The 13282-nt window shown below is 37.8% G+C and overlaps 1 protein-coding gene across 13 annotated transcripts in view; it reads right to left on the bottom strand.

Annotated features, from left to right (window-relative positions):
* The window catches only part of PTPRK (protein tyrosine phosphatase, receptor type K), a 397175-nt gene that overhangs the window by 58276 nt on the left and 325617 nt on the right, over positions 1-13282 (bottom strand). For all 13 annotated transcript variants that reach the window (XM_027691497.1, XM_027691405.1, XM_027691440.1 and 10 more), the window contains exon 13: positions 12799-12835. In XM_027691497.1, coding sequence (XP_027547298.1) covers positions 12799-12835 — 37 coding nt within the window. The remainder of the gene's footprint in view (positions 1-12798; positions 12836-13282) is intronic.

Raw genomic sequence — 13282 nt, 5'->3', positions numbered from 1 at the left:
CAAAAGCAAAATAAGAACTTGGTAGATTTACAAATATGTAGTGACTGCTGCAAATAGCCACCAGCCTTTCCCAGCTCAGTGTGCGGCATGATCTAGGCTGAAACACACAAGCAGTTGGTAACAGCAATGGCAAACTCCACAGTTCAAGTTATGGATCAAAAATCCTATCTAACCCTGATGGTTAATAGCTGACTGCTGTTTATGGGGACTTGAGACATATATTCCTCAATAGACAGAGTAATCTGAAATATCAGCCTTCTTATCTGATATCTATACAAAATTCTAGAGTATGCAGCACCATCGTTTCAAAACTGGAATGACAGACTCAATTCAGCAAAATCTGCGAAATTGGAAACAGATCAAAGATTAATTTGAGATTTGCTTGACTACATATTTTCTGTTGTAGTGAGTCAACAAAACAAGCAAATTCACACAATCTGATTCATGTTAATGTACATAAAAATTAAGATTCACATTAAAAAATGCTTGTACTTGTGCAAATCAACTGCCTTCCATATGTTGAGGCAATCTGAATGCCAATTCCAATAATTGTAGAATTCTATCCCCTTTCTCTTATGTTGTTAAAAACATGGATATAATAGCAAAACCTCCTTCAACAGTTCTAACAAATGGTCCACAATTTGATATTCCTGTCATTATCTAACGGTCCCAAGAATAAGATGTACAATCAGGATATGTATCTTCATATCATAGAAAGTTTGAGTAGGAAGGGACCTTTAAAGGTCATCTAGTGCAACCCCCCTCTGCAGTGAGCAGGGATATGTTTAACTAGATAAGCTTGCTCAGTGCCTCATCCAACCTGACCCTGAATGTTTCCATCAGGGCATGGGGCATCCACTAACTCTCTGGACAACCTGTGCTAATGTTTACAAAATATATGATTTACATCTTCCATAAGCAGTCCTTTGAAATCACAGATTCACAGAATGGGCAGTGTTGGAAGGGATCACAGTGGGTCATCTGCTCCAACCTCCCTGCTCGAGCAGGGTCATCCTGGAGCACATGGTACAGGATTGCGTCCAGACGGTTTTTTAATATCTCCAGTGAGGGAGACTCCACAACCTCTCTGGGCAATCTGTTCCAGTGCTCAGTCACTTGCATAGTAGATAAGTTCTTCCTCATATTCAGGTGGAACTTCCTGTGCATCAGTTTCTGCCAGTTGCCTCTTGTCCTATTGCTTGGCACCACTGAGAAGAGCCTGGCTCCATCTTGTTGACACCCTCCTTTCAGATACTTATATACATTGATGAGGTCTCCTCTCAGTCATCTCTTCTCGAGGCTGAACTCCAACTCTCTTCAGCCTTTCCTCATAAGAGAGATGCTCCAGTCCCTTAATCATCTTCATAGCCCTCTGTTGGACCCGTTCCAGGAACTCTATGTCTCTCTTGTACTGAGGAGCCCAGAACTGGACACAGTATTCTAGGTGAGGCTTCACCAGGGCTGAGGGAAGATCACTAGAGGGGGAGGATCACCTCCCTCAACCTGCTGGGAGTGCCCTTCTTAAGGCACCCCAGAATACCGTTGGCCTTCTTGGCCACAAGGGCACACTGCTGGCTCATGGACAGCTTGTTGAACACCAGGACTCTCAGGTGACTCACAGAGCTGCTTTCCAGCAGGTCACACAGGTTCCGGACCCTGCATTTGCCTTTGTAGAATTTCACATAGTTCTTCTCTGCCCATCTCTCCAACCTAACGAGGTCTTTCTGAAGGGCTGCAGAGGCCTCTGGTGGATCGACCACTCCTCCCAGCTTCGTGTCATCAGTGAACTTGCTGAGGAGGCATCTACCCTTCATCCAAGTCATTGATGAACAAGTTGAACAATACTGGGCCTGGTATTGAAACTTGGGGGCCTCCAACTAGACCCTGTGCCACTGATTATAACCCTCTGGGATCTGCTGTTCAGCCAGTTCTCAATCCACCTTACTGTCCACTCATCTAGTCCTTAATTCCTGAGTTCACCTATGAGGATGTTGTGACAGACAGTGTTGAAAGCCTTGCTAAAGGAAAGGTAGACAATATCCACTGCTCTCCCCTCATCCATCTAGGCAGTTGCTTCATTGTAGAAAGCAATCAGATTGGGTCAAGCATGATTTACCTTTAGTGAATCCATGCTGACTACTCCTGATCATCCATTTTATTGTCATCCATATGAATAGAAATGGCCTCCACAATAAAGTGTTCCATCACTTTTACAGAGATTGAGGTGAGGCTGACCGGACGGTAGTTCCTTGGGTCCTCCTTTTTGAAGACTGGCATGACATTTGGTTTTTTCCAGTCCTCAGGCACCTCTCCTAATCTCCATGACCTTTCAAAGATGATCGTGAGCAGTGATCTTGTTGTCCATGACACCCTTGGCCAGATTTAATTCCTTGGCCTTCCTTGTCTCATTTCTACTTACTCTGACAACCTCTTTATATTCATTCCAAGTGGCCTGACCCTTTTTCCATCTCCTGTGTATTTTCTGCTTACGCTTGAGTAATGACAGGAGTTCTTTATTCATCCACATAGGTTTCTAGCCCCATTTGCCTGATTTCTTGCTCATCAGGATGCATCATTCTTAAGCCTGGAGAAACGGCAAAGTCAGAAATACAGTAGCGCAAGAGATGGAAAGGCATGTGATGCCTGTTTTCCATCAGTACATAAGGATTTGGCTTTATTGTGCAAGAAAGACACACATTTTCATGATTCTGTGAAATGTACAGATATAATGTTTCACTACTATATTCACATTTACCATACAGTATCATTCTGATTTTATTTGCATGTTATGATGGCATAAGTACTCATTCTTTGCTAGAGCAGGAAATCATCAGATGTAATTTCCTACACTATGAAACCGATGACACATAACTGAGGATTTGCCTTAAACTTCCTCATTAACTACCTCATTATATGCCTCTGAGCTTTACTATGCATTTCAACTGCCCATAGAAATCAGTTTTGGGCAATTTGTTGCCCAACATGAGAAGCAGGTCTGGCAAAACCGGATGTCCTGTAATATTGCTTCAGTGCTGACAATGTGACAGCAATTTAAGAGTATAGCATTCAGGGCAAGATTCTGCAGTTTTATGGCAGCAAGGGCGTGAAAGCAGTGTATTGGAAATGGTTTGGGTGCTAGATGTGGAGACCATAAAACGTCCAAGTTTTGTAGCTCTACACTGAGTGACACCAACTAATGCACAATAGATGTTTACTTTTATTTGAAACCAGATGTCTCATTTCAGACATGCTGCTTTATCATCCAAAATACTATATTGACTTTTGCTATTCCCTGCATGAGTACACTATTAACTCTGGCATTAAAAGTATGCTGGTGAAGTAGCATTGCTATTCTCACAAATTTCAGTGGTTTATCATCAGCACAGACTACTGCCTCAGGATATTTTCCACCACAGCAAGGTTAGAGCAGGACCTCTTTTTCCTCTATGCTAATGGCCTGGCCAAACCACTTGACAGAGAGGCTGAAACAGTCAATAATATGTAGTCTGCTTACATATGTTTGAATAACCAATACTCAGTCATCAGCAAAGAGCAAGTAACACAAGTCAGCAGGTATGGGACTTTGGATTTAATGTTCAGGTTAAATATTCTGGCATCTATATGGTATTGAATGTGGTTACCTTTCTTGTTCACTCAACAAAGCAGATGTTAATCAGAAATGTCAAAGAATGCAATATATTTCATGACCTCTTTGACAATGAAGGGTTCTGGAAGTCCATCCTGATCAAGAACCTTCATCATTGTGCAGCATGGAGAATATTCATAGTCCATTCCAAACTGCTGAATTGGCACAAAAGCCTCCAGCCTAAGTCAAAAGCACCAAAAACCACACACAGGCTCATAATTCTGTTCCCTATCTTTGAATTTACCTGGCCCCAAAATTCATTTTAACAGTGCCTATAACTGACTCCTGCTGTAACAGACAGCTGTGTGACAACCACATAATTTCTAAAAAGATCATCCTTCCTACAAGGTCCATCTGCAAGCCCTTTCTGTTGGGATCTTTCCAAAAATAGCGTGGTTAGTACACAACTTCCCACAAGAGCAGAAAGCAGCGTATGCTCCTGAACTTCAGAGCCATCATCTCCTTATGCAGCTGACAAAGCATCAGTCTCTGTATTTGAGTAATTTGGCACCAGTGCCAATCAACCATACTGACTAGCACTGCAACACATTTGACAGCATTTAGGAAGTGCTACTACACTTGGCAATGCTGCTCCTTGTTTCTAGATGACTAGCTGTAGAACTTCATTTAGCGCTCTGTCAGAGATGACATGCAAATAGTTTAATAAACCCTTGAAATGTTCATGACAATGAGCTGGAACTTCTTTTCATTTAGTTAAAAGTGTTTGATTAGATACAGAGAAACACAGTGATGTCGATTTTAGGGTCATAAACTGTTTCCAAAAAAATTAATAAGCACATTTCTGATTTAGATGTTGCTGAATTTCTTCTGTGTTCTTTGGGCAACATTCTTTTCTGATATAAAACTGTCTTTGTCCTTCCTCTCTAGGTGCACAGTAAGCAGCCTTCTATTCAAAATATCTCACTGTTAGGCAGCTGTTAATACAAGGATGGATAATTGCAAGGATTACCTCCTCTGTGGTAAGGTGCTGCATACTGATGCAACATTTCATGTTCGTTTTTTTTAGTTAGACTGAAGGAGCTTTGACCTTGAGGTTTAAATTCTTCTAGCAGTTTTAAGCACGACCTCGACACCTTTTGGCTGCATCTGAAGATGGTGAAGACTACCTCCCCATTTCACCACTATTTCAGCATGTACTGTCATTTTCATTCAGCTTTCAGAACTGCTTGTGCAATTGTTCTAACCTAGAAAATGCTTAAAATTATTTTGACTGTGTTAAGTTAGTTTATTTTGGCAAGTCTGAGTGAGGTCAGTAATGTGTAAAAGGAATAGCAATGAGCTGCTGACAGGCACTTTTTTTCCATGAGCTTTGTGACCACCAGCCATACACACTCCTTAAGAATTTGTTTTTCTATCTTTATTGGCTTATGTGTGATCTACTAACATCAACTCCTCATTATTAATGATGATTTTAATGAATCTGTCATTTAAATGATTTTTACTTTATCCGTGCTAAATTGTAGCATAGGAAGGAAGCTATTACTAGTCCAACAGTGAATGCATTCATGACATCATCTGCAATAACAGCACATCAGAACTAGGGACAGCAATGACCAGCTAGGGTTCAGAGCATATCATCACTACTGGAGTGGCATCCAAGTTTTCGTTACCACTTCCAAAACAATCTGGACTTTCCTACTAACTTCCAAATCCAACAAATGTGTGTATATGACTTTCCTACTAACTTCCAAATCCAACAAATGTGTGTATATTAAAATCTCCCAATCTAATGAAGCATTTAATGGAACTGGTTTCAAGTATGACTGATTTTGACTGTATCAGTTTGAACTGTAGTTTCTCTACTGGCACTAACAAGGGTGGTAAGATACTTGTAAGTAGGGATATTTCTAGGATCAGCAATTCATTGCTTTATTTGGTACAGTATTCAACTTATGTGTAAATTATGTGTATGGCAAAACCTACTCTGGGCTGTCTCTGCTGCTTGCCAATGCAGAGAAAGTGTTACTCTGGCTGAAGAATACTGAATGGATATAAACAAAATTTATAATTTCTAGAGACTCCTTTCTCCTTCTTTCTTTGAAAAGGTTAAACAGTGCTGTCGCTTCATGGGGCTTCACTGCAGCACAGATAAGCCAAGTTCTTGTTGCTCCAAAGTTGAACATGCATCTGAGATGCCTGTGAAGACTGTTAAGAGGCAGCAATCTCTGCCTGATCTACCTCACGCACCCTTCAATCCCAAGCATTGGAAGGGGCCATTTTATCCAAAGGTACAGTTAATCACAGTTAATAAAATGAAAGTATACACAGGCTGCTTGTATGAAAAGGGGCTAATGAGACCAGTCCTATCAGGTGATGATAGAGTTTACCTTCTCTAAACACTTGTAATTTTACAATTACACAAAGAAGGCAAAAACATAAGAAAGGACAAATGAGAAATTATGAAAGAACAGTAAAAAAAAATGGGAGCTAAAATACCCCCCACAACCAGCAGTATCAGCAAATGGTAATTTTAAATGCATATCTATTATAGCGTAATGAAGAATTTTCAATTGCAGTTAAAATTCTAACAGTTTTTGTAAAAACACTAGATTTCTACCTCTATGTCTCCATATTCTCTAACAATGGATGCAAACCCCTCAATGACCACAAACTGATTCATGAAATAATATTCATAACAGCTGAAGAGACCTAATAAACCAGGCACCTACTAAAAGAGAATATGTGCTAAGATGCTGAATCTTCACTTTGAGCAGGTAATGTATCAACATTCCTTCTCTAACATTTAAATATAAACTAGAATCCTCTACCTGAATTCTTACTTCTAAAATTCTCATTCTTTAGGAAATCTTTAAGATTCCTAAGATTTCAATCTGCATATAGCATCTACACAAAGTAATTTGTTAAGTAGTTAGGTTAAAAGAAATACTGAAACATTTCAAAATCAAGGAAAGTTAACATTTAGTTAATATCTTTGGACTCAAAATTTCTTCATTCTAATGACTAACTTAAAAAAACCCAAACACTGAAATGTATCACTAGTGTTTCCTCTTACAAACATACCAGTTTTAAAAATGCTTACTTTCAAAACTATATTAAATTTAATAAAAGAAAGTTTGCATATAATAAACTTATTCACTAAGTAATATGTTTAACAATAAAGTTTTCTAGTTAAGAAATTAGATTTACTAATTGTATTTACTAGATTTAGTCATCTATGAAATTTTTCTGACCAGAATCAGGCAACTACTCTTTCAAAACACAGTCATATCTGAAGACTTATGAAATGGGCCAGAAATGATAAAATACTCCTAATTATAATTGTTTACAAATACAGTTAAAATAGATGGTTCAGCTCAGGCAATGTCATAAGCATAAAAACATTAGGTAATTAATAAGTTTCTGCTCTTACCCTCAGATACCCCTTATTTCTTAGAGATGTGAAGCAACAAGGAGAAAAGTGTACTTCTCTTTGGTGCCTTATAATAAAGAATGGGAAACACAATCTCTGAAAATTGCTGTCCCATGCATATCAATCAGGTAATTTCACATGATAAATGTTGTTGTTACATTGAATTTTTTTTTACTCAAATGAAGTTTTTGTAATTGAATTCTACAATTTTCTTCCTCTTTGTGTATATATGAAAATATCCACATTATAGGTTTCTGTGTCTGAAAATCTAGAGGTGTCCCTCACTTAACTGCATTTTTAATAACTATCATCAAATATTCAATCAAAAGATCATGCAATTTTTTTATTTACAACCAAAGGTATCACTTATCAGAACTAGCAGATGTGGTTGCTCGGTGAACTTCTGCAATTTCCCACACAAAAGAGAAAAATATGCCATGCTAATATTGTGTTTCCATCTTTGGAAAGCTCAGCAAGCTAGTTAAATTCTCCTCTTTGTGTGATAAAATACATTATGCAAAAGACCACTGAAGTTTAAACATATTAATAGCTTTTTCCTATGAAAAAGGGAAAAAAGTGAAAAAAAAAAGATGGGACTTGGGAAACACCTGAATTGTTCTCTAAATTTATACTGCCACTTGGGTCTCCAGGGTCTATTATGATGGTACAGCTAAAAGTCATTGTAGAAGCATTGATCCCAACATAAAAACAACAGTGAGAGAAGCTTCGTTTCAGATACATTTAGCATCTGACATCTTCCCTTCATTTGTGCATTAATCGGTAACAGACATTTTTGACCATCCTGCAACAGGAGGTGATTTGACTTTCACAAATTTCCCTAAGAGCAGAAACACCATCAGGAACAATTTCAAAGAAATAATTACAGTCTAGACAGATTTATGACTTCTAAAGACCTAATCCAAAGCACATTAATGTCAGTGGAAGGACTCCCATTGACTTCAAAGGCCTTTGGATCAATTCCCAACTGCTGTGGGAATGAATTCAGAGCAATAATAATGGCGGACTAAATACACACTTGCAGTAGAAATGTTACCACCCAGACCTTTTTATTCCTCAAATCAGATTAAAAAGTCATTTTCTGCTATTTCACAATTACTTCCAGATGTGCATCATCTCAAATGGCATTTTCATCCATCTCTATGAACTAAACGTGCACAGAGATAGAGAGGTTCTATTCTGCCTGAACTAATAACACAAATGAAACCCACAAGGGAAAATAATGTTGGAGTTGATGAAGTTCTTGTTTTAAATGTGGAAAGAGAAACCTTGGGCTTCATTTATTCCCTCTAACTACTTTGTGATAGAGCTGCCAGGCCCACCACTTCTTTATTGCCACAGTAGATTTCTTCTAATTAAATTTTCAAAGTGTTTCTCTAGTCCACTAAACAAAACAAAACAATAGTATTAGCCTCAAACTTGGCAGTCTGAAAACTGTCACAAATGTCAGCTTCATATACTCTGTTTAGTAATAGCTCTGCTGTCCCTTCTGTCCTCTTAAATATCTATTTACATGCTAAATAGTTTGAAGCATCACTCTTCTCTGACCATGTTAATCTAGTTTCATTCCCTGAGCAGTCGATAACATTTTAGACTGTAAAATGAAATGTCAATGCCCGGATGTGAGTGGAAACCCGTTCAAAATTTTATACAGTCAAACTCAACTCCAGGAAATGACTGATCAGTCACTAACACGTATTATTCTGAAGTGTATGCACCTTTTATTTACTTCAGTCTATCAATACTTTGGTTAGGCAGGTTTGGTTATCACATATTCATTCTGATATGTGTATATTATGAACTAGTTAATGACCTCAAGTTGCGGCAGAAGGAGTTTAGGTTAGATATTAGGAAAAATTTGTTCATGAAAAGGGTGTAAAGCATTGGAACAGAATGCCCATGGAAGTGGTGGAGCCACCATCCCTGGAAGCACTCAAAAAACATGTGGATATGGCACCTGTCAACATGGTTTGGTGGTGAACATGGTGGTGGTTAGGTTGACTGTTGGACTTCATGATCTTAGAGGTATTTTCCAACCTTAACGATTCTGTGATTCCATAGTTGAACTCTGCCTTACTAAGTGAGTATTAGGAAGTGCAAGAACTTTCTGTAGGAAATTATATGTGACACTTTTTTTTAAAAATCAAATAACACATATTTTCTAGCATAATTCCGTCTTTCCATTCCTAATGAAAATCTGACCTATTATCTCAGTCTCTGTACTCTTCTCTGCTCTTCAGAAAACAAGATTTTTTTTTCCTTCTTCTTCAGTTACTATGTGTGGGAAACCAGATTATTAGTGACTGGGTAATCCTACTACATAGATTCAAAAATAATGAGGTAGAGATCAATGAAGTGGTGTTAAAAAAAAAAAAATTATGCCGATCATGAGTTACTAAAAGGCTCTGAATGAGGAGGGGGTTCAGGTTGATAGAGGAAGGCAGTATCAGCTAAAAGTGTCCAAGGAATTAAAATTGTTCACATTTAATACATTTTTTGGGCTATACCTGTAATGGAAATGGTGCTTTAGGTATAGCCTACTCATCATCATCTGTGACACAAGGAATTATTTTTAACCTAGTTTCCTCAAGAATCAAAGCTTATATGAACAGACTGTGTACATCTATGTAACTTGCATACTCTCTCACATCTAATTACTTGGGACTGTCCTGGCCAATTCACTCCAATCTACAGAAGGGCAAAAGTCAGGGTCATTAAACTCTTACAAGCGTTGTGGAAGTAGGTGTCCATAAAAAGGGGGAATTCTATTATTAGCCTAAATCAGGGTCATCAAAGAATCACTCAGACATTTATCCTTCAGCTGCAAGTACACAGGAACTGCTCAGGAGACTACTTTTTAAACTGATGCTGTTCCAATATTTTCTATAATGAAAATTTAGTGTATTTTAATATACCACACACTAGTAAGCCTCTCAGTTTACTCTAAAAACATTCTTTCAAGACACATCAAAAGCAGCAACATACTTTAGTCATGATTCGGCACCATCTTTTAAATGACTTGATACTTCAGTGCACTTTGTTATCAGAAGTGCATGAGAACACTGCACCTGGAATATACAGACTAAAAAAAGTATGAGCGCTTCCATTTAAATTTGCTGACTTTCATTAGTTTGACACCAATAAACTATCCCATGAATTTCTGAAGGCAAAAACCAACCCATGGGAATGATATGTGTGAGATCCCCTATGCAGTAAAATATATGTAAATTATATAGGGAACTGTCCAAGCAAACGAAAAATTAGTCAAGGAAACAACAGACTTAAGAAAGTTAAATTATCAAGATTACAACTGCAGGGATATGAACTTCTCCAGCACCAAACCATGGTATTACTATCATATTTTTTCCATAGCATCTTATTGCTATGAATATACACAGTAGATAACACCAGATTCTTGAACAAGATAGAGATGAGAAACTAACTTTGCCAGTAACACTGAACTTCACTACCAGGGAAATTTTGTCTTATTTAAACATTGTCTTTAATGTTGTTCCTCCCTGCTCCCTTCCACCCTAGCATTTTATCATTTTTAATGCCTTTTCAACATGTTCAAGACAAAATTCAGTTTGGCAAACTGTAGGCTGCTTCAAGTCACAGGAGATAACACAGAACTACACATTACTTTTTTAACGGAATACATAGTTTAGACAATTTTTTTGATTTTAAATGGGTATGTTAGCTTTAGTGGAGTGCATTAGGTAAGATGAGACAGTCCTCTTTTCCCTATGAAAATATTACAAATGTAACCAGACATTTAGCTCAATGATTCAAAACAATCTTATACACTACAAAACAAATAAACAAACAAAAAACCCACAAAAAAACAACAAACCCAAACAAACCAGGATAACCAGATGAACATATGAATAAACCAATATATTAAGTATAGTCTTCTTTGAGTACAACAAATCATGGTATTATTATTACAATGAAAACATGGGGGAAAATAATCAGTGTGAACTTATAAAAAATGTTTTAGAATAACAGTATAACTCATTTGAGAAGTATGAATGTACATGACTTTAAAGTGATGATGCCCTATTAAATGAATTCCGTCAGAGGAAGAGAAAGCATTTACTCCTAATGTTGCCTCCACCTGCAATTCACATCTAGAAAGTAAAATAAGTCAGAGAAAACATTTTGGGTTTTAGTTCCACTTTCAAGGAGTTTAGCACTGATATATCAGGCAATGCACTTACTTAATAAACTGTCTTCAATCAGAGTAGTAAAGGCAGGATATATGGTACAATGATAAGAAACCTGTTACTCATTTCCCCTTTCCTTCAGTTGACAGTCATTGTGGGTGAATGTGACTATTGCAAGCAGAGGAAGGTGTACAAACAACCACCAAGAGGTCTATTGCTACCATGAACATTGCTTTGAGATCCCTAGACTGTGTATGATTAAGTAAAAAATAGTTTTCTTATACTAAAGTCAACTCCCTCCTTGTTTTGTTATTGCTATCCAGAAAATGTATTATGAGAGACACCATTGCTTTCCCCTTCCTCAGTCCTGCAATATTTTAGGTTATTTCTGAGCCTTTCAGACTCTCCCTTGACTCAAATCCTAGCAATACATGCTTGTGGTACATAAATATTTGTTTATGCAAATATATTTTAATTCAAACATTTAATCGTACCAGGTAAACACAAGAAAAATAAGGCTGATGTACCTTTCACAGAAGACTTAGCTCATGGTTTTAATTTCCTGTTTTTATTAGCTTACCTCACTTGATGAAAATATTAACACATCTTGAGAAGTACATTTTATTTTCTGGTTTCTCAAGAAAATGTTTGATTGCTACCACCTCATTACAGGCATCAGCTTGTAATTGGAACAAGATTTAAACTGAAAGAAGTAACTGAAAAATGGGACTGATGTGCCTCTTCAGTACTTTAAATGCCTGCTTGCTCATATCTAAAGTTGTTTTTATGCTAAATATCAATATGCAATTAGAAAGAGACAACATAAGAGCTGGGCCTCTGCAGACTACTCTTTGGGCATTTGTAAGCTCCTTTCTTGTTTATGCTGCCAGAGTCTATCAAACAACTCTCATGTCCACACGATCAAGCCACCAAAACGAATGGCTATAAATACAGTCAAAGCGAGAGATAACAATAAGCAGAACAACTAAGTGCTCATTTGAAGATGAAACAGCGTTTCTGAGTGAGCAGTATGTGATTAACCCGCTGTATATGGGGTCAACATGATTTATTCTCACAGTTATGCACTCAGTCCTAGCCCTGGAACTCACTTGCTATCAAAGAGACAAACCTTCCTCAAATCAACCCCCCCTATGTCTAGCTAACATTTGGAGCTCTTACTTAGGAAAATTAACTGTCGTGTCCTTCATTTAAATTATTTCCACCCCTGCTTGTAAATAATTGCTAGCATAACAGACAGTTTAACCACGTGCACTTTCCAGACTCCCATCCATCTATCTGCTGCCTGCAATGCTTCAGCACCCTAAAAGCATATCTTGAAAACAACAGACAGGGAGGGAGAAAAAAAAGAGATTTTATTTTGTCCTAAATTCTGAGTATTGCTAGAACAGTACTATCTTAGCCCAATACCAAAGAATAAAAAGCAGTAGACCATTACATCTTAAGACAATCAGGTGGTACAAAATAGAGGGATACTATTGGCTTTGCTTCAAACATTTAATACAAACACCACGTTTCATTAAAAAAAGCTACTTTGTGTGCGGGGACAAACCTCTTACCTTTTGTAGCTATTCGAACACACTGAGTTTTGGTTTCCTGTTGAGGACAGAAAAGCAAAGAAAACAGTCAGATCAGGTTGCTTTTTCTTGCCCTCTCCACTCCATAGATTCATCCTAAATCTACTGATCAGGTTGGGACAACTCAATGAGGTTGCTCAGGGCTCTGGGCTTAGCAGAGAAGGAGGTTGGGGGATTTTGCCTTTACAAAAGCTGGATGAAAACTAGACATTAGACTGTACTGTCCAGGAAAAATGATGGGGAGAAAAGGTGTAGGACAGGTCAAACACAGAAAAATGTCAGATTATTCAAATCAAATGGAAATCATGCCATAAGAATACAGAGTGCAGCGGAAGGAAATGGGAGGACTGGTGCTCCTATTTATATCATGGCACAGAAATCCTGAGCCAGTGTTGACCTCCAGCAGCACTGTGCAGCAAAGAAGATACTTTTGCTCAGCACTGTCTCCAAACTTACATCTTGCTAC

This window comes from Neopelma chrysocephalum, unplaced genomic scaffold (assembly GCF_003984885.1).
Source record: "Neopelma chrysocephalum unplaced genomic scaffold, ASM398488v2 Primary Assembly neopelma1_23, whole genome shotgun sequence".
In the NCBI taxonomy this organism is placed as follows: Eukaryota; Metazoa; Chordata; class Aves; order Passeriformes; family Pipridae; genus Neopelma; species Neopelma chrysocephalum.
The sequence above is the reverse complement of the archived record's forward strand: the minus strand, read 5'-3'. Positions and strand labels throughout refer to the sequence as shown.